At 36.3% G+C, this 22,459-nt stretch overlaps 1 protein-coding gene across 1 annotated transcript in view; it reads right to left on the bottom strand.

The window, feature by feature from the left end:
- Cep128 (centrosomal protein 128kDa) overlaps nucleotides 1–22,459 on the bottom strand; it is a 294,901-nt gene that overhangs the window by 6,362 nt on the left and 266,080 nt on the right. The window contains exons 21-23 of the mRNA XM_013013420.1: nucleotides 10,652–10,729; nucleotides 7,051–7,161; nucleotides 1,279–1,387 (exon numbers count right to left, since the gene is read on the bottom strand). Coding sequence (XP_012868874.1) covers nucleotides 1,279–1,387; nucleotides 7,051–7,161; nucleotides 10,652–10,729 — 298 coding nt within the window. The remainder of the gene's footprint in view (nucleotides 1–1,278; nucleotides 1,388–7,050; nucleotides 7,162–10,651; nucleotides 10,730–22,459) is intronic.

Raw genomic sequence — 22,459 nt, 5'->3', positions numbered from 1 at the left:
TAAGTAAATATCCACTAAATGAACTCATGAATATAAATCTTCCAAATAAGTGCTATCACCCTTGCATAAGACCTACTTCTTTATTGCTTATTTTGGCTTAGTATTTTATAGCAACATGGCTACTTTTTTTTTTTTTTTGGTTGGTCATGGGCTTGAACTCAGAGCCTGGGTGCTGTCCCTGAGCTCTTTTGCTCAAGGCTAGTGCTCTACCACTTTGAGCCATGGTTCTACTTCTAAGTTTCTGGTGGTTAAATGGAAATAAGAGTCTCACAGAGGACTTTCCTGCCTAGGCTGGCTTTGAACAGTGATCCTCATATCTTAGCCTTCTGAGTAGCTATGATTACAGGCATGAGCCACCAATACCCAGCTAAAGAGCTACTTTAAATGACAAAATTATCTCTTGTAATGTACATAGCATAAACAAGAATCCATTAGATAATGTTTGAATTACAATCTCTTCAGAAGCAATTCATGTGTTCACTCAGCTAATATAACTGAGTGTTAATTGAGCTTTTACTCTGTGCCAAGCAATATGTGAAAGGAAACTGGTGAAAGACAAGCACTAATCCTATTGTACTGAGTTCACTCTTTGGTAGAGGGAAGACTCTGTAAACAAAAGGTCACTCAAATAACAAGAACTTATATAATTATTATTCTGAGAAATGTTTTAAAGGACAATTATAGTTTATGGTAGGTAGTTTTACTAGAAATCACCTTTAAAACTGTAAAGTCTGATATCTTCTTTAAGAATAAGCATAGCAGAGGAGGGAAATGGACACATGGATAACTTGGTTGAAAGGACTCATAGCTGGATATTGAAAAAGACATTTTAACAACATTCAAAGTATTCACGTAGTGATAGCTAGTGGGCATTAGTACTTTTTGCAAAGATTCCTTATTTCTGAACAAGTATATGTAGGCATCTTCTTTTTCTTGATAATTTGAATTTTATTATAAACTAACTTTCTTTACTTACTCATCCACAATTAGTAGGAATCACCAAACAAATAACTGGTTTAATTAATATTTTTACTTTGGTGATTTACTTTAAGGTTGCTGAGAAGTTTAAGGTCTAAAGAAAGGAACCCCATCTATATTTTACTAAGTGGGGGAGGGCTATTATTAGTATACTTGGAGAGATTATTTGTGTGACACATAATGAAAATGTTCTCAAACTTGTAACATGAATCTTACTATCATGTACTGGCTTTAAACCTTTTTCCATGAATTGCATTTTCTTAAATCTAATTTAAGATTGGTAGAAGACTTATTACTTACAGTTGAAGTGTGAAAATCGAGGACTAGACAGGAACCGACCAGAATCCTGCCAAGACAATGAGTGATCTAACCCAGGACCATGGGAACTTGCTAAGAACCTTCTGTCATCCTAGGGAAGAAAGTGTACAGTTCAGCTCCTTTGATACCAAACGTAAGGACGGAGAGCTATTTAGATGTGCTGAAACTGAAACTGGACTTTCATATACAGACTACACGGAACAGAAACATTTGAACATGACTGTAAGCCCTTTAAAGATAAAAACCCCTTTACAAAAACACATTTAAAAATGGAAAGAAATCACTCATTGCTATGGAGGCATACCATATTTTGTTCTAATCCTTTTATTTCCCTCTCTATGAATAGGATTTATTAACAATCATAAAACATTGTGCTATTTACATTTACACATTTGTAAACATCACGGAAGTCATCCTGTTACCTCAACCTTCAGCCCAAGGTTTCCTCACATACTATCTAGTAGCTGGGCTATGCTTTCCTCGGCCATTAATTTACTTGGCATTAAGGTGATTTTCAGTGTTTTACTCCTATAAATAACACTGTGAGAAGTATTTTTAAATAGAGAACCTTTCCATCGTTAGATTTAATCCTTAGGACAAGTTCTCAGGTGGAAATATTGAGTCAATAAAAACACAATTTGGTGTTTTAAAATGCATGCACCTAGACAGCATTCCCTAATGATTATATTACTCTTTGTACCTAGTCAACAAATAGTTAATAACACATAAATAAAAATGAGGAAGCAAAGGTCTCATGTTGTATCCATATATCTTCCATAAATCTCAGCTAAAAATGAGGATGATAACCTTATGAATAGAGTTAATACAGAAAATTTTATGAATAGATTAAAATTGGTACTTTACTAAACAGTGAAATTAAAATTATAATTTTTCTCCCATGAGTTTCATAATTTATTTTTTTCTTTCATTTGTTCATTCAAGAATAATTTGGGAGAAGCCTGGGTATGCTGAATCACTCTTGCAATCCCAGCTACTATGGAGACTAAGAATGGGTGGACTCAGTACAGGTTCGCCTAGGAAAAAACCTGAGAACCTATCTCAAAAATATAGAGAAAAAAATCTGGAGGCATGCTTCAAGTAGTAGGGTCCTTGTTCTGAGTTCAAACCTTCATACCATACACACACACACACACACACACACACACACACACACACACACACACATACAAAATTAATAATGGTGACGAGGGGCAGCTGTAATGTGCTGGGCAAAAAATAAATAAGATATTGAGGAAAATGTTAGGCTTATAAGGAAAAAAGGGCATTAAATGAACTATAAAATATATGATATTATGAAAAATTATAATAAATATAAAAAGAACAGTAAATAATAACAAGACCAAATTTAAATTTGAAGTCAAGGTTCCATAGAGGTGATATTTGGAGAAATACAGGAAGCTAAATATAAACAACCAGTTGAAAACTTATAGGTGGGAGAAGGGTAAAAAGGAAGCAAAAAATGACGTGGGGGTGATGGACATCAGCTAGTTAAGGAGGGCCGTATAGTTAAGCACACTGAGCCTGGTGGTGATAAGAGTAAGGCCCAGAGGTGGTTAAGACTCTGTTCAGGATTTGGGATCTTACTTTTTAAATACAATCAAGAGTTTTCAGATGAGGAAGGCTAAGCACTGATTTGTACTTTTCCACGGTTACTTTGAATAAGGAATATTGGCGACTAGAGAGAAGAAAAGATCATGAATGTTGCCAAAGCTTTTACAGGAAACAACTATGGGTTAGGGAACCCAAAATATAGTATCTTCTTAACAATTCTTTTATCTTTAGCATCAAGATTTATCATTATTACTGTCTTAGAACTGAATAAACTAGTTAAGCTACAATTCTCTGCAAAAATTCTATTGGATGAAAGAAATTGTATTTTCTAATATTTTTCACATGCATCTTTTCTTTCTATTCCATGTCATATTTGGGTTCTTAAAGCCATTCAAACATGACTACATTTCTTTCTTTCTTTTTTTTACTCCTTTTTTGGTGGCAGTCCTAGGCAGTCCTGAACTCAGAGCCTGGCACTGTCGCTTAGCTTCTTTGCTCAAGGCTAGCACTCTACTACTTAAGCCACAGAGCCACTTTCAGCTCTTTGGTGGTTAATTGGAGATAAAAGTTTCATGGGCTTTCCTGCCTGGGGTGGCTTTGAACTGTGATCCTCAGATCTCAGCTTCCTGAGTAGCTAGGATTATAGGTAGGAACCACCACCCGTGCCTAGCCTAAATAATGTTTTAACCACCAATTTCACTTACACTGTATGATCATTGTGTATTCTGGATCAAAGATGAGGCAGACAGTACCTATCCCACCAGCATTCACTTAGCGTTACACTAGTGTTTTCTTTAAATGCTCTTAAAATGTATACCATGTACCTTAAATCTCTGTGTAAGAGGCTCCAAGAATAGCAAATTACTTGGGACTGAGAAAAAAACAGAGAAGTATTTGCATGACAGTTTATTTATAATTTCTTATGAAAGCTGGGCTACAAATGAGATGATTGGGATATTGCAGGGATAAAGCTCCCTTAAATCTACCATGGTGGCTGGGAAAAATCCAAGCATTGTCTATAAACTTGGATGAAACATATACTAGTGACATATTTTGTAGTCATTAAGAAAAAGTAATTATATATCACCCACAATCCTGAATTACCTGGAATTTTTATGCACAACATGTTTTATAGAAGCTAGTGCTGCAGATTTAAGTCATAAATAGCTGACTTGAGAAGGAAAATGCTAAAAGCCATTAATTGCTATGAGCAAGGCATAAACAAATCACTGAGCAATTCAGTGAGGGAGAATTGACTTCTGAGAACAAAATATGAATTTATACCACACACATGCTCACAATGAACAAATAAGACAAAGGCCTCTGGCAGATTCTGCCTTCATAAATACTGCTGAAAGCCACCAGCAACACTTCCCCACCTGCCTCATCTCAGCTGGTAAAAACATCTGGGTCTTTAAAGTGTAGTTGCATACCAACTCTTGAACTAGAAGTTAAAAATCAGGACTCTCCTTTCAAGGGAGGAAGAGTAGGAAAAATATGCCTTGTGTGATTTTACTAAAAAAAAAAATTCCAGTGTTAATTAAAACCATCTATTTAGGATGGTTTAAGGTAACAAATGGAAATTTCTTGGATGAACCATTTTCCTCTGTGAATGAAGATTAGCAGTTCTGTGTTGCTGGCTGACTTTTTGGACATTCTCTTCCATTTGAAACAGCTGGGACAGCAAGGAAGACGGATGTCCTACAGAAACACAATTAGGCTGAGTGGAAAAGAAGCCACGACATGCTTCTGTTGTCTGCCCAGAGTCAGGGGGGATGTGTCGTACCCAGCTTTGAATTAAGATCAGGCTTTTTGTTCAATTAGCTCGGTCAGCTTACCACACTATTACATTATCATTTTCTATTATGTTATGCTTGAATCATTGTGAAGGTGGCTCTGCTCAAACTCTCAGAAGGTTTCTAGAAATGTGATGATTTTTGCCTAGCTGACCGCTATGGGAATAAGTAGGAGATCAGCCCTGGCCTGGTCAGCCTTGGCCATCAGACTTGAGTGGTGTGGTCACACTGGCTGTTGTGCTGCTTTCTTGCAACAGCAACAATATGAAAAAAAAGCCTGTTGCCAACATGGCTGTACTATGTCAATACTGGTTATTTGCCTGTCAACAGAGTTCCACAACTGGAATTCTAATGAGGATCTGAAACCCAAGATGTGGATTAAACACTTCCCTGAACTTCATCATCACAAGCCTCATTTCCAGAAGTCTCTCGCGCATGTTTGTCTCCTTTGAACTCTCAAAGTGGATGTCCCTCAATGAGAAAATAGATCACGACAATGAGGTTATGTTCACAATGGAATTTTACTAATCCACTAGGAAGAATAATGTATCATTTGTAAAGAAATGGAAAGACCTGGAAAAACTGTTAAGTGAAGTGAGTCAGGCCCAAAGAGACAAATGCTGCATGCTTATCCTTACTTGTGGAAGCTAGAATTAGCATATAAACTTATAACTAAATACATTGGGTGGTATGCATGTAGATGCAGATGTATTAACTGAAATATGGTAGATTCAAGGGAGAACTCACATAGTGTAATTCATTAGAAAGGCAAAGTCAAAGTTCAGCAAAATAAAACACCAGGAAGCAGGTATTTGAAAGGGGTCAGGTGGGGTCAAGAGGACAGGGGGGGTGGGGGGACACAGTCAAGAATTCAACGTTAAAAATTAAGAAAAGCGAAGGAAGGGGTAGGTTGGGAAGGATGGATAAGAATGTTGTAAGAGATGATACTGACCAAGATACATTGCATTCGTAAACTGTTTTGTTACATGGCAACTTCTCTGTACAACTACTTACAGATAATTTTTTTTAAAAAAAGCAGTAAATGTTGTTTGAATGTTGTATTCAGAAAAATAACAAAAAATATGAGTATTTTCCAATTAGACAAAAGCTCCAAGAAGGCTCCATGGCTGGAATCTTCTTTTTTTCAGCCTGGGCCTTGAACACAGGGCCTAGGCACTGTCCAAATACTCGAACCACAGCACTACTTTTGGCTTTTTCTGAGTAGTATATCAGAGATAAGAATCTTACAGATTTTCCTACCCAGGCTGGCTTTGAACCCTGATCCTCAGATCTTAGCCTCCTGACTAGCAGAATTACAGTTATAGCCACCAGTGCCCATCTCTGATTGGAATCTTATATGACTTAAAAAAAAGTTCCAGGCACACAAAACTAGAAATAAGTAAGTTAACATTCCAACGGAAAACTGTATGGCCCCAAACAAAATAATGTGAAAGTTGGGAGAATATTCTTAGTTAAAAACTATTCAGAGCTAAATTGGTTTATCTGTTTATTCCACATGGATACTTTGGGATAGTATACATTTTTCAACACGGTCACATTTTCTCAGGCTCCAGTGTGTTAGTTCTATGTTTATAAATCAGAAGATCAAGTGTAAGCATGGAGATTACATACCCAGGAGAGGAATGACTGAACATGCCAAGACTTTATTTTGCAAAGTACTGATGGTTACCTGACCATCCATTTCACTAAGGGACTTCATTGCTGACAAGGGTAGGACTAAAACCTTCAAAGAAACTATCACACTTAGCTTGGAGCAATCAAGTGACCAAGCTTCCTGACTCAAGATTTCTTTCTCTCTTCTCTCTCCCCTCTGTCTCTGTCTCTATTTCTTTTTTTTTTCAGGGCTGAGGACCGAGCCCAGGGCCTTGCGCGCACAGGGTGGGCGCCCTTCCGCTGGGCTAAACCCCCAGCCCCCTCTGTCTCCATTTCTTCAGTGCCAGTAGCAAGACTTGAACTTGAAGCCTCCAGCCTTTACTCGCTATTTTTTTTGTTAATGGATGGTGATGTTCTATCACTTGGGTTATGGTGCAATTTGCCTTTTTTGGCCAGTTAATTGAAGATTGATTTCAATCACTTGCTCAAGCTGTCTTCAAACTCAGACCCTGGCCTCTTGAAAACCTGCGATTACAAATGTGAGCCACTGGTACCCCAAAGCATGAATACTCATAGACAAACAACACAGTGAGTAGTAATGGCATTTCCTTATGGCTTACTTTGCAAACAAAAAGTTATAAGCATAATCTTTGGATAATCCCACTGCACTGCTGATCTGTTTCATATATAAAAGGGGAATCTTTAAGGGGAATCTTTCACAATTGCCCTGTGGTAAATCTCAGAGATGGAATAAACATATAAGGAAAATTACTTTGAAGCATTTGTTTCTGTACTTGTCATCTTGGTGCTGTTGAAGAGAATCTCTGTAAGCTTTGTATTTGGAATATCTCCCATCAGTTCTCTCTGATAAACAGCGGAAATCCTAGAAAAAAAAAGGAAAAGGTCTAAACTAGTGAATGAAATTAGAATAAGATAGTATTAATAACAGTATAAAATAAAAACAAAATCTAAAAGTATAAATTAAGTAATAGATTCTACAATATGCATTGTGATCAGATATATAGAACAAAAATGGCCACCAGGAAAAAAAGAAACACAATGGAGATTGCTATAAAAATGGGTTTATATTGTCCTCTGGAACTAATCTGAAATGCCTAGCATGTATTAGCTAAACAGACAAAAGTTTAGATGATAATGAGATGTCCAAAGATGATTGTTAATGACACTATACCACTTTTCTGTACTGTTTTTTATATTAGTACTTGGCATCAAAATAATCTTGTTTCCAAAAAAAAAGCTACCTTTAAAAGCAAAGACAGTATATTGGAAATGAACTTTACAACTTTGCGGGAGGGGGGGGTGAGGGAGAATGAGGGAGGTAGGGGAGGGAAGGGATATTGGGAGAACAAGGGAAGGGGTAACAATGCTTGACAAGAATGTACTCATTTTCTTACGCATGTAACTGTAACCCATCTGTATAGCATCTTTACAATAAAATAAAATTAAAAAAAAAAGCAAAGCCCTTTTCCTTCACTTATCTTTAAACACCAGTCTATATTTTAAGTGTTATATCAGGGAGAATTTTAAATTTAATAATAATAATCAAACAGTTACTATAGCCCATTAGACATTGCTTTCATAATGTGGGAAGAAAAGGGGAAAAAATAGAGACAACTGATCTTATTATTCAAGAAAAGTATGACAATGTGTCATATAGACACAAGGAAATTTGATCTTATTGAGCACTCAAGCTGGAAGAGTTAAAATTCCAAATATCTCATTTTTATAAAAACAATTATAAATCGAAGTTCATGGAAATAAAGAATGATTTTCCTGTTGCAGAACTGAGCTGGAACCAATGTCATTGCTTTTCTATCTTATCTAGTATATCATGGGTAAATAGGTAATGATAAAAGTTGAACTACCATGTATTCCTTCAAAATGGGGTTAAATAAATAGATGTAAAAGAGAGGGAGAGGAAGGAAGGAAGGAAAGGACAGAGGGAGGGAGAAAGAAAAGAAAGAATATGACCACATGTAAATAAAATCAAGTCCACGAAAGCAGAGGGGAAGTCTGTACTCCCAGTCATATAAAAGTACAGTAATTTTGAGAAATAAGATCAAACTATACTACATTTGTGCATGAAAGAACAATAGAATCCATTACTTTGTATATTAGTAAAATAAATATAGTTATAAGATATATTTTTACATTCACACCAGTTATGGCAATGTAAGTAGGAACCAGAGCTAACACTGTTTAAGTCCCTTACTTCATGGGTGAGGAAACAGTCCCTGAGGTGGTATTAGATGATTGAATCTGGAACAAAAAGTTAGGTCTTCCCATTTTGGTTCATGCAACATGGAACCAGAGTATTTTAAAGAGTTTTAGGGGCTTGAAATAGAATCCATCTTTAGTAATATAAAGTTGCATGTATTTTCATTTAAGGTTATGCTTAGTTGTTCAAAAATTTATAGAGGACTTTAGATTAAATATAGAATAGGTGAGTTTCCAGTTTAGAGGCAACAGGGCAAAGAAGACAGAATAAGATTCTACTTCCAAATAATTTACATATTCCAAGCTTCAGTGACTTCCTCGGTAAATTAGAGAAAACAATATTCATGTAGTGCAATGTGCCCTACAAGGTTAGAAGAAATGTAATGAGTTTAAGCCACTATTTCCCACATGATGTGTGTATAATACTTGCTAATTTATTCTTTTCCTTTTCTAAGCTACAGGCTTTCTTTTTTAATGTTGAAAGTATAATTGTGAACTCTAAGAAATAGTCTCTCTAAAAACTTTACTATGAAAGCCTTTTTATGATTGCCTCTTTATGAAAGCCTCATTGAGTTTTGTCTATATAAGCTAGATGAGCAGGTAATTACTAGGCCATACGATAAAGAGTAGTAACCTCTTGAGTAATAGAAAATACAACTTTTGAACTGTCTAATGAAGACCGTTGGGGAACAAGGAAGATGTCACTAGGGGCCAAACTTTCTATGATGATATGGGTGTGAGAGAGGCCATATGTTCCTGTGACGCAATGCACCTGTTCCCAACACTTCCCTTTGCCTGTCCTTCATTCATTCACCTCAATGACTTCAGTTAGTACAGACAAAGAAAAGGAGAAAGCATGAGTATCCTACTGTGGACAAAGGATTTTCTGAGGATGAATGGGAATTACATGGTAGTGGATGCTGGATTCATAACTGCTTCGTAGGGATTTACATTGCAAATATGTAATCAAATTCATGCGAAAGAATTAATAAACTACACTAGAGATACTTGGTATTATCTTACTTGTAATAGTCTTCATTTCAGGATGTGTCAGCTCAACTCTACATCTCACTCAAAAATTTTTTGGCACTGAATGATCAATAATTGTCTGGGAGAAAGCAATTTTAAAGATAAACTTTGAGAACATATCAGTGCTTCCAATAGATCTGGCTATTAGTTCCTATGTACTGTGTCCTTAAATAATTGTTAGATTAAAAGAGAATCTAAATACAGCCTGTTATATTTTCAGTTATTTTTAATAACTGTGAAATCAAAGCTTATATGGTTGCTAAAGAGAAATTGTTACCATTGGTAAGGTGGGACATAGACACTATACAAGTCATATTAACAGTATAATAAAATAAAAGTGCCGAAAAGTATACATTACAGAAGACATTGTCTGGACAGGACCTATTCTGGTAAGACTGGGTGGCAACGTCATTTGCTATATTATACCTCTTCTTCTCTATAATGTATATAAGAAAAATTACACCATGGAAACATATTCATACATCAAATGAACTGGTTTAAGTAATGAAATAACTTTTGGTTAGTCTTATGAATAAATAGGATATAGGGTCTAAAACTCACATACCATAGTATAGTGCTCTGATATCTTTAATACAAACAGTACCTAGGAGTTTGTGGAGGGAGGAAGGAGAAGGAGGGGTAAAGGAGGGAGGAGAGAGGAGTGGGGGAGGGGAAGTGATGGTAGGGTAAATATAAAGGAGGGTGTAACAATGCTGAATAGGAAATGAACTCATTACCTTGTTCATGTAACTGTAACCCCTCTGTACAGTATCTTTACAATAAAAAATATATAAAAAATAAAATTTCTAATCAAAACCTATTGTCAGTGGAATGTGTGAGTCCCTTTAATTATTAGGTTTTCCAGAAATCATTGTTAAAGCTTTAGGGGGACAAGGGAGCTTCCAATCTTCCATATTTTTCTAATAAATGTTTTGTTATTTTCAGCCCTGACTTTACAAATGTCAATGGACTCTAATAAGATGGCATTAAGATTCACAGTGTTCTTTGGTCTTGCCTTCCTTCCTGCAAGTTTCCTGCACATCAGGAAGATGTCAAGTGTTCTACCTCATACACATAGTGAAAGAGACAAGCCAACTCTTCCTTACTCTAAAGTCTTTGAAATCATCCAGGAGGCTCAGTTTCTCAGGCACAGACTCCAGATGGTCCAAGGCCACTCGGGTACTCTGAAAAAGAAAACAAGGAAACCAAACATTATAAAAAATTAATTAATACTTTCAGAATCTGAAGGCCAAAGTTGAGATGTACCACTGGTGGAAACAGATCAAACCATGAACTTGAGTGAATCAAATAAGAACAGGTATTTCAAGATGAATGTATCTTTTTAAAACAGAAGAATTATTTCCTTTCAAAAACCTATGAGATGCATTTGCAAGACTGACAGAGCAAAACTCTTCCTGGATAATTACTTTCAGCTGATGTGCTATGAAACTTTCTATAGGGCATTTCATATTCATATTAATTTAAAAAAGCTGCTTCAGTGAACATCAAAAATAAACCACCAGGTAATACTGAGAAATAGAAGAACTTGCAGTTACTTTTCTCTAAAGCAGATTAGAGACCTCAAATACTATTATTAAGAAGAAGACAGTTTTCAACTATTATTTTAGTTAAGAAGAAAATGGAGAACAATTCTCAAAAGATGGAAGAAATATCTGAAAGTAAACATCTAGGACAGGATGAAAAGATTGTGCTGATTATAAATCAGAAACTTATTATGCAACCTTTGCTGAGCTGGCCCTGCCATACCCACTGATACAAACATTACCAGGGAATGATCCAGAAATTAGAATTTCCAGTAAAGGCAAAATAAGAAGTGGTGGAATAACCTGTGGCAAAGACTGTGTAATGTGTATTCTATGCATTCTCTGTGTTTGTGGTCCTGTCACAGTTCCAAAATAGGAAGGGAATCACTGTTAGCTTTTGAATTGGCTGGGCACTGGTAGCTCATGCATATGCCAAGTACTTAGGAGGCTGAGATCTGAGGATACCGGTTTGAAGCCAGAAAAGTCTGTAAGAGTCTTAATTAAAATTAATCACACAAAAAAAGCTGTAAGTAGAGCTGTGCTCAAGTGGTAGAGTGCCAGCCTTGAGCAAAAAAAGCCAAGGGATAGCACTCAGGCCCTGAGTTCCAGCCCTGATATCAGAACACACATGCATGTGTGCACACACCCAAAGAATGATCTGTGACTTGGAATTACAGCCATCTTCAGTTAACATCATTTAAAAATCAGTCACACCTATAATCCCAGCTACTCAGGAGGCTGACATGTGAGGATTTCAGTTTGAAGCCAGCCATGACAGGAAAGTCCTTATCTCCAATTTATCATAAAAAAAAAAGTGGAGCTGTGGCTCAAGTGGTAGAGCACTAGTCTCAGGCAAACAAACAAACAATCGTCTCTCCTCTCACTGTGAAGCTGGGGTTCGAACCTCACTTGCTAGGCAGGTGCTCTTGGGTTCATGCCTCCCAGCCATTTGATGTCCTGGTTAGTTTTGCATAGGCTCTTGTTTCCTGCACTGTGAGCACCTGCCTATTTTAGGTTTCCTGTCCCACTACAGACATATACAATCATACCCAGATTCTTTGGACTTTTTGGCCCAGGATGTCCTAAAGCTAGGATCATCCCAGGTTTGGCCTTTCTCATGGCTTAGAAAGAAAGGTGTGCACCACTGCATCCCACTATTGGCTCAAGTCTTATGAACTTTTTTGCCTGGGGTTGGCCTTGAATTACAGTCTTCCTGTTCTTAAGACTCTTAAGTAGACAGGATTCCAGGTGTGAGCCATCGTGCCCCGTCCCCTCCCCAGAGTGTTTCTATTTCTTTAATATGTTTAATTGTGAAAGACTGTAGACAGAAGAGAAGCATTCTTAATTTGTCAACTAGAATAGTCTTATGCATTATTTCTTCACATTCATAAAGTCTTCTATTTCATGGTCTATTTAAAGGATTTAGTATTTTGTTCTTTCTGCTTCACATTTATATTATTGTTAGTCTTTCTGTGCATGTACTCACTTAAACTGCCACATTTTAAAATGGTTTCATTAAATTTTTCCATGGGTATGAAAAATTCATCAAAATGACATGTTTCTTAAGCCACAACATTCAGGTAGTTTTAGCTACCACATAAGTTATGTTTATTTAAATAATAAGAACTTTAGATAGTCTCAAATTACTGACCCTTGAATAATAAAATATACAGCAATGATCTGATGGTCTTAAAGCAAAAAAAGAAAAATTGTGCATTGAAGAAAACTCTCTTCATAAACAGGCTTTAATAGACTTTTAGTATTAAAACTATTTCATTTTTCATTCTATAATTATTCTTATTCAGAAATAATTCCCTGAACCTGGGTTAAATATGCAAAACTCATTTTGTTCTCAAAATAAGCAAATAATCTCTTTCCTTACTGTGAAAACCCAGCATATTATGCAAATATTTAAAAATTTTTCAATCAACCAAATGACTGCATAAAACCTTTATGTTTTTGCTTGCAAAGTGCTCACATACTAGTTTAGTTGGGCTATTTTATTATACGTTTGGATATATATTCAAAGGGGCATACCTTTGTGAGTTATCCTTGAAAACTCTCCAGTTCCTTTTTGTTATGCAGTGTTTTTTAAACTCCGCATCCCAACCTGTGTCTTTATAGTTTCTCATCCTTTATTTCAACTGTGTGCTTTGTTTTATATCCCATATAGGTATGACTTCTAAGTACCAGAAACACTCTCAATTGCACAAGCCCTTTGTCTTCATGTTTTTATTCTAGTCAGCTAACAAATGTGGATGTTAGATATCATAGAAAGATCCAAAGATACAGAGAACATATTTTCTGTTGTTCAAAAGCTTTTAACTCACTAGGGTGGACAATGCATATACAAAAGGTGTAAGAATAATACAAAGCAAAAAGTGAATTGCATTTATTCTAAAGAAATTTCATGCTAAAGATCTGAGATTTTTAGGGCATCTACAACCAAAAAATGTGGGAGGGGGAAGAGGTAATGAAGACAATGAGTCCAGGTCTGCAGGAATCTCAGTTCTCGTAATAGAATTTCATGATTAGGTGATATTTTGGGGAGGAGGTTTATTGTCTGGTCTAAGATTTTTCTCTCTGTATGTATATGCATAATTAAAATTATCACTGTGGCATATAAAGACTGGAAAGATGCATAATGTTTCATACATTTCTTCTTTTAAAATTGAGATTGGCTAGAGGTTAGTGATTTGAGTTTTATCTACCTGCATGTCATTCCAAATTAGCTTTTTTCCCAAACTAACACTACTACTGAAACAAGATCCATAGGCAGAAAGTTATTCTTCAAGAACTTGTTGAATATAGAAAATTCCTTGAATATCCTGTTAGTTCCTAGGGCAAAATACTTCATATAGAGCCAGGGACCTTGTGTGTGTGTGTTTTTTTAGAAGTTTGTTAATATTTTCTGCCTTATATAACTAATGCTTTAAAGGTGACAGACAAATCCCTATTGGTACAATTAAGGGAACAATTTCTTCAAGTACATTTCTGGATAATGGCACCTGCAAATGACCTGGTGTTTAATTTTTAAAATTCAATTTGCTTGAATAAATGAGATGTTCACAAAAAGATTTAGAAAATGTTTCTTTTCTGAAAGTTGTTTCAGGACATGAAATTTCACACCAAGGTTAAAAACAAATTATACTTCACAATAAAGACTCTATGAATAATCAGAATAACCAATACCATGTATATTGGTTTATCTCATAGGATTGGGGAGCTAGACTTGCTTGACTAAGAAACCCTAGCAAGGCCAATTAATCCCAATTCTTTTTGGTAGAATAGCAGTAGTTTAGTCACAAAAATGTAACTCACAATTACATTTTATTGAATTTAGCAGGCAATTAGATTTTTGTACACCTAATCTTCTCACAAGCCTGTGAGATGGTGGATATTACGATGAAGCAGTTGAGGAGTACAGATGAATAATGATTCACAGTCAGGGGGTAGCAAAACAGATGCAAATTTAAATAATGTGAATGTGGAAATGACAACATTCTAATTGCCAAAGTATTTTCATGGCAAAACAACTTGAAAGTAACCGGAGGTGCAAATAGTATTTCACAGAAATTCTTTGCTCATCTCTAACCATCAACACTTGAGTTCCAGACACTTGAGTCATATTCTGAAGATATGTTCCTGATGATCTTATTTCAGCAAGAGGTTTTAAGAAGAAACTGTGAAGAATTTCATCTTCCAGCTTATTTATTTATTTATTTATTGGTGTATTGGAGATAAGAATCTCATGGAATCCCCTGCCCAGTACATGGCCTTGAAACACAATTCTCAGATCCCATCCTTCTGAGTAACTAGGATTATATTTGTTAGCCACTGGCACCAGGCACAGAGCTCTTTTTCTTTTCTGTATCATGTAGAAGAGGTGCCTCTAGTGGAGACTGAATGAAGAGAATGACGGGGTTCTAACAAATTCATGCATTTTGACCTCTTTATTAAAAACTCTGAGGCAAAAGTTTGCTGTTTGATTTATTTTCTCTGGCCTAAGGTCCAGACCAAGTGGTACAGTAGCAGTGAAATCTAGAAATCCTGACTATTATACCCTGTGGCTTTTGCACTTGGTTTTCATATTTAGAAATCTGTTGGGCAAAGAATAAGATGCCAATTTTACTATTCCAAAATTTCAACACACCTCAAACTCTTGGGGAGTGAGAGCAGTTTGTACTAGTCTATACTATAGTTCCCTTATATGTGCTTTTGTTTCAGAATAGAAGGAAACTGAATAACACTGAATGACAACATAAGTAGCAGCAATTAGGAATAAAGAGGGCAATGCATTGCAAATCTTAGATCCCTGTCTCCCTTAGAGAAAACTTAAGAAAAGAATTTAACCATAGGCATATTCTAGCACATAGACTTCTCTGTAAAAATGCACATCTGTTTATTTTCTTATTAATACATAACACATTATTTCTTTATAATGCTATGGAAATCAAGGTATAAATGAAATACTGAAACTACTGAAATTAAAGGTCTGGATAATAAATAGATGAGATGTCTATGATTTAAAAATATGCATATTTTTGGCACAATGCACATGTTAAATAAACAAGGTTATGAAGCAGTTTATTTGGGTTCAAAAATGTAATTCTATTTCATTTGGAAAGAAATCCATTACAAGACTTTCCTGACAAATGGCTGAAAGGTGGTGAAAGGACCTGAGTAAACATGTTTCAGGGAGAGGAAGGGTGAGATCATAAAAAGGATAGACTGTATGCCTTTCATTCGTGATGGCTCGATCCAACACAGCTGTACCAGCTTTCAGGGGCCTAATTCTCATCTAAACTGTCCAAGACACTCACTGGAACCGACCTGAACAGTAGCAGAGGACAGCTTGTAAAGCCCCTTCTTGCTGATGCATATCCTTCAAGTCCCAGTGCAGAAAGCTGTGTGGATTTTTCTGGACTATCAAGAGAGTCTGCTATTTATAGACTATACTTTGGGGGAAAAAAATCAGACACCCACTTAGAAGTGTTTACATGTGTCTTAGGGTGAGAAAGTACATAATCCTTGTTAAGTAATCAAGATGGCAATATGACTTCACTGTCTGCATTTAGATCAAGTTTAGAATTTTTGTCAACCAACTCTATTTGTCTTCATATAACAATGCTACAGCCCAAATTTGATGGAAGATCTCTTTTTTAAAAATTGTATTAACACAAGACTAAGTAGCCTTTTGTCACTGAAAAACATGGGTACAAAAAGGCTTTCTAGGGATTTTCCAATTCTCATTTACCATGCCCTTTTTGCCAGTCCTGGGGCTTGAACTCAGGTCCTGGGCACAGTCCCTGCCTGAACTTTTGTGTTCAAAGCTAGCACTCTACCATTGGAGCCACAGCTCCACTCCTAACCATGACTATTTTAAGAGAAGAAATATTTCAAACACAACACTACCGTTCCAGATTATTGCTTTCTTACTTCTAGACATAATCAAATTACAAAACTATAATCAATCTGTTATCTTCATATTAGCTTTATAAGGTGCAATGTTCTTTCCAAGTAAGCGTTTTGGGGGTCTTTTCTTCAATAAGGAAACACTAAGAATGAGCTGAAGTAGAAAGGAAAATGAGATAAAATTACATAATTTCAATTTGCTTTTTAAATACTGTTCCTGCCATTTCCAAAAGAAAGAGAAACAATAACTCACAAGTAGAAACGAGAATAGTTTAGTGTTTTCTCTGTATGTTGGGTGCTTATATCTGTTTTACAAGAGTCCTGAGAGTTCCAATCTGTTCAATGGATATTACTTTATTTCTTAAAATTGGAAAGAGAATGTACTCACAGGAGAAAGAAATTTAAGAACATTTGTACAAAATCAAAATTAAACATGACTGCATGTTAATAGAGGGCTTCTTGGAAGAGGCAGAATTGAGCCATTTCTGCTCAGGAGTCAGGTACAGAAAGCATACCTCAGGGTGAACAGGATCCTGGTAGGTGTTTCCAGTTGGCTGATGAAAAACATAGAAATGAGCCGCTCTGATCTTGGGCTTTACCAAGTAATGTTACTGACTTGTATTTAGAGAAGATCATTTAGCCCTGTCCTCTGAGGCTTGTCTTTTATTTGCAAAATGGGAACAAGTAATGAGGCTTTTGCAAAATAAATAGTGATGCCTTTATTATCCTACACCACAGGTAGCTGTGATTATCAAGTGAGGGAGTGAATGTGCAAGTACACTGTAAATTGTCAAGAACTTTCCCAATAGCAGGGATTAAAAAATGGTAAATCCATGAGGTACTATCAACTCCAATGATTTTTAAATAGCAAAGAACTCAGTGACAATCTAAAATTATAGCTAATAAAAAATAGTCAACAGGACCCAAAGCAGAAACCATCTATTCAATTAAAACTATATCCAAATATTTAGAAAATGCTTTTACCATTCCTCAGGCAACACCTACAACATAAAAGAAGTATAATGCCACATAAATTTCTCTCACACATGCTATGCATTCAGTGAAAAGCATTCTTTCCACTCTCTCCATTTGGTTACCCCTCCCTCCAACACACACAATAATACAAGCATTTTCAAGCACACAGGAATCTCAAGAAATATATAGAAATCACCCCAATACCTACCACCTGTCTTACATATCTACCCTTTTCTGTCTATTCTTTAATCCAATATATATTTTAGATGTGTTTCAAAGTAAATTTCATATACTAATATACTTTCCCCAAACTACTTTAGCATGTATATCAGTTTACTAGATTGAGTTTTTTATTTTGCTTTTTCCGGTGCTGGGGCTTGAACTTAGGGCCTGAGCCCTGTCCTTGAACGTCTTTGTATTCAAGATCAGCACTCTACCACTTTAGCCACAGAGTCACTTCCAGCTTTTTCTGAGTAGTTTATTGGAGATATGAGTCTCATGAACTTTCCTGCCCAGATAGTTTTGAACCATGACCCTCAGATCTCAGCCCCTAGAGTGCTATAATTATCAGCATGAGCCACCAGCCTGGTTTCTAGTTTATTATTTAAATATAAAATTCACATATTGTGAAAAAGATAAATCTTGGGGGAACATGGGAAAATTATTGAACCCATGGGCTTCAGTTTTCTGAAGGTAAAGATTATCTCTCTATAGATTCAAAATTAAACAAATAATAAGAACAAAAAAACTAAAAGAAAAATAAAAGGATAGTAAAGATCAGTCAAATACATTGGATGGAGTTACAGAACACAAGAATGAGGTCATTTGTGGACCAAAGGAGGTAGAGAGGAAGTGTGTTTTCAAGCACATGTGGCTGAGTTAGGCCAGTACTTAGGCATGCTGGGTAATGATGGACACCCAGACCAGGGAAGATACGAGAAATGTCATTCATTTCCTTGAAATGAGAATGCTTCACCTCAGAGCTCCAGGTATATGAAGCAGGTAATCACACTGGTCTTGTCCACATTTACCATGGAACAGAGAGAGGGTCCCAATGTGGAACACTAATAAGCAATGCTAATTGTCCTGGTTGAATTAAAGTCCAAGCTAATTTACTTAAAAGAATTTTGGTGAGGTGAACATGATTCATCTTTGTTTTCAAAATAAAGGATTTTTTAAGAGGGGTTCTATGTTCTCAAAAAAAATAACAAAACAAAACATTTTCCATTATCCAAACCATAGCCCTTGGATGTGAAAAATGCATGTGAACAGTTAATCCCCTCCATAGATGAGTTTCTGGTGATAGGTAGACCAAATCTAAATAGAAATCTGGCAAAGTATTTTATTTTTATCATTGTGGCTTTGAGACTTAATTAAAAAATAACTGAGATTTCCCTGCCTATACTTTTAAAGTCTTTCCTCATAATTAATCCCCCTCTGAACACCTAGATCTTGTACAAAGCAGTCTCCTGATGACGACTAACAGAAAGAAGGAGCTGAACTCTGGGCCTGGGTGCTGTCCCTCAGCTCTTCAGCTCAAGACTAGTGCTCTACCACTTGAGCCACAGTACTCCTTCCGGTTTTCTGGTGGTTTATTTGAGATAAGAGTCTCATGGACTTTACTGCCTGGGCTGGCTTTGAACCGCAATCCTCAGATCTCAGCCTCCTGAGTAGCTAGGATTGCAGGCGTGAGCCACCAGCGCCCGGCTTATTTTTAAGCCTCCCAAAAATTCAAGTGAACTATCTCTTAAAGAATCCTTACTAGCGGGCTTACAGGGGGTTGAAATTTTGCTGTGATAGCAATATATTATGGAGGACGCTTCTGCTCAATAGCTGATATGAAAGGCGAACTATCAACATGCTTCAGAAAGCTCTGCAAACTTGTGTCCAGAATGGCTCAACAAACACTGTTCTGATTAAGCCAGGTGCTGAATTTTCAACCACTGGCTGAGAATGAAAACAAGTAGACACAATACAGCTTTCAGTGTTACTTGATGGGCAAACTCTTCTGACATTTGCCACAGCCAATTGTTTTCTTGGAACTTAGGTTGCCAGAAAAAATTCCCCCCTTCCAAATGAAAGCCAGGCATTCATTCAACTAGACCTCATGGTAGGTCTAGGACTCACGCAAACAGTTTGAAATTAAGAACTTAGGGCCCCTCCTCACTTCATTTTAAGAATACTCAATGAATGCAATGCATATATAACAAATGTACACAACTTTCAGGAGACTGGAAGTCTCCTGAAAACTGAAAACTGGAAGTAGCCAATACCATATGACTTAAAGTATACTTTGAAAAACTCCATAAAATACTTAATTTTCTAGAAATAAGAGAGGATTTCAGAGTAATTTATTCTATAGACAGTAGACAGAAAAGCATCTCTCTTTACTCATAAAGAACTTATTAAGCACCTACTATGTGCCAATCAAATCTGTAACACCACCACTCCAACCTTTATTCTGGTAAACAAATGATTAGATTTAATTCAAGGCCATTCTTAGCGTCCCAAAATGAAAATAAATTTTTAGAGAGAAAAACACGTATATATGCATTATATAGAATTTTCTCATTCTTTCCCCCTATTAACTTGAGAACTCTTGAGCAAACTGACTGGGGGATATCCAAAAATATTATAGGTTGGGTGCAATAAACCGCTATTTCTCAAGCTTCTGGAGGTGGAGAAGTCTAAACTTAAATGAATAGTGAGGGTCCACTTTTTGGATTGTAGATAGTCACCTTCCTGCTCTAATTTCACATAGGTGAGACTGGTTTTGTCTGTCTTCCTTCCCTCCTTCTTTCCTTCCTTCCTTCCTTCCTTTTTTCTCCTTCCTTCCTTCCTTTTTTCTCCTTTCTTCCTTCCTTTCTTCCTTTCTTTCTGTCTTTCTTTCTTTCCTTCTTTTTTTCTTTCTTATATGGGCACCCATGGTCCCACCTCCAAACACCATCTCCTTAGGGGTTAATCTTTCAACATGAATTTTGAGAGAATGTAAACTTGTAGTCCATAATAGGGTTAATCTTTAGTTCTTTGAGTCTATGATATCAATATATAATATATAATAGCTACTCAAAAATCTTCCCTCCTTTTCCTTTCTTCCTTTAAGTACTGGGGCTTGAGCTCAGGGCCTCATGCTGTGATTTGGCTTTTTCACTCAAGGCTAGCACTTTACCACTTGAGCCACCCCTCCACTTCCTCGATGGTATTTATTGAATTTGGTGCTATAATTGCAGCTCAGTTATCTAGTAACTATACATAGTGTAACATTTTTAAAAATAGGTATTGTGAAAGATCAGTCAATTTATTCTTGTTTCATTTCTGAGTGAAAATGGGTGTGGGGGGAATTCCAGAATTCACTCTGAATGAAATAATGAAGTTGTAACAATAACTTTACATTATGTGAGAAAAGAAGGTATTATATTTAAGGACTCATGATCCGAAAATATTCTTGGGATAGTCTAGGACAAGACACTCATGAAAAGCCCTCCTTACATAGGGAAAATTCAGAGTAAATTGTTCCCTGCCCCAAGGCTCTCAACCCACACAGGTCAAAGGTTAGATTTGCTTATATTACTTCTAAGAGGATGCAGACACTTGAGCTGAGGCTGTCAGGAGCACTTGTTCTCAATTCAGAATTTGTTTGAAGAGGCAAACAAGATACCTATTGATCAAGTTGGAGGCAGGTCTATCAAGTTTATCATAAGACCAGTCAAGGAAGTAAGTTGCAATGCACACACTATGGACAAACTCAGATGACTGATTCACTTATAAAAACAAACAAATAAAAGCAGAGGAATACAAAATGACTGTTTTCTCTCAGAAACTAGAGTACAACATACTTTTAATCTTTACATTTCACAAAAATTAGGCATTGGCATGGACTATCCAGGTCCAATGAGCGTTTTTTTAAAAAAGTATCTATTTTATTCATTGAATGACGCACTTAGTGATAAAGGGGTAGGGAAAATAGCTTTTTGGAAAACTTAGTAAAAATGTAAGCATATTAACTCCTTACTCATGAAAGTAGGACTTGAAATACACCTTTGACAAACTGCCATTTGTGAGCCTGGAAACTACCAGCCTTGGAAATGGTGATTTCAAATATATTCCTAATGAGTTTGAGTTTATTGTTACTTCTGGTTCGCTCTGCTTGTATTAGAACTTAAAGCACAAGCCTTTTACAGAATTGATACCCTAGTTTTCTTACATTTGACAAGGACATCTTCCCCTCCCCCATATAAGTCTAACTTTTTAGATTTATGAGCATTCAAGACAAAAAGAAAAATGAAGAGGGAGAAAGGAGGCAGTCCACCTAACTTAGTCAACATGCCCTGAACAAATCAACTAAATTGTGTTAACTGGAGGTAACAGTCTCAAGGACTGCTCTGCCCAGGCTGCCTTTGAACTTCAATCCTCAATTCTCAGCCTCCTGAATAGCAAGGATTACAAGCCTAAGACACAAATGCCTGGCCAAAAGCACTGAATTTATAGACTCCGAATATGGATAGTCACCATAGCAGAACCAAAAGTAGAATGGAAATAACCTTCTTGAGGGAACAAACCTTTCCTATCCAAACACTGATCATATATATGGTGAAGGTAAAACACACATATCAGAAGGAGTTTTTAAAATTTGGGAAGAGCTTTTCTATTTGTTGCCTCATTTTATCTTCTCAGCCTGTGAGATAAGCACTATAAATGTTAAATCTTAACGACCAGAAATTAAGATTCACAAAGGCTTGTTGAGGTACCCATGGGAAGAGCCAGATTTCAAGACTGGACCCCCAAACCCCAATCATGTTCTAAGACAGCTAGAGCTCAAACAGCTTTTGCTTTACCCTCTGAGGGAACACCTATACCTGTATAATAAACACACTCTTCTTCAAGGAAAAACTAATGTAAAAGATCTGGATTTAAAGTGATAAGTATAGAGATGAAAATAGGAAGTTCTCCATAAAGAAGACATAAAGAGAGTGACTTAAT

Source organism: Dipodomys ordii, unplaced genomic scaffold (assembly GCF_000151885.1).
Source record: "Dipodomys ordii isolate 6190 unplaced genomic scaffold, Dord_2.0 Scaffold2, whole genome shotgun sequence".
Taxonomy (NCBI): domain Eukaryota; kingdom Metazoa; phylum Chordata; class Mammalia; order Rodentia; family Heteromyidae; genus Dipodomys; species Dipodomys ordii.
Note: the sequence above shows the minus strand (reverse complement) of the source record. Positions and strands in the feature narration are given on the sequence as shown.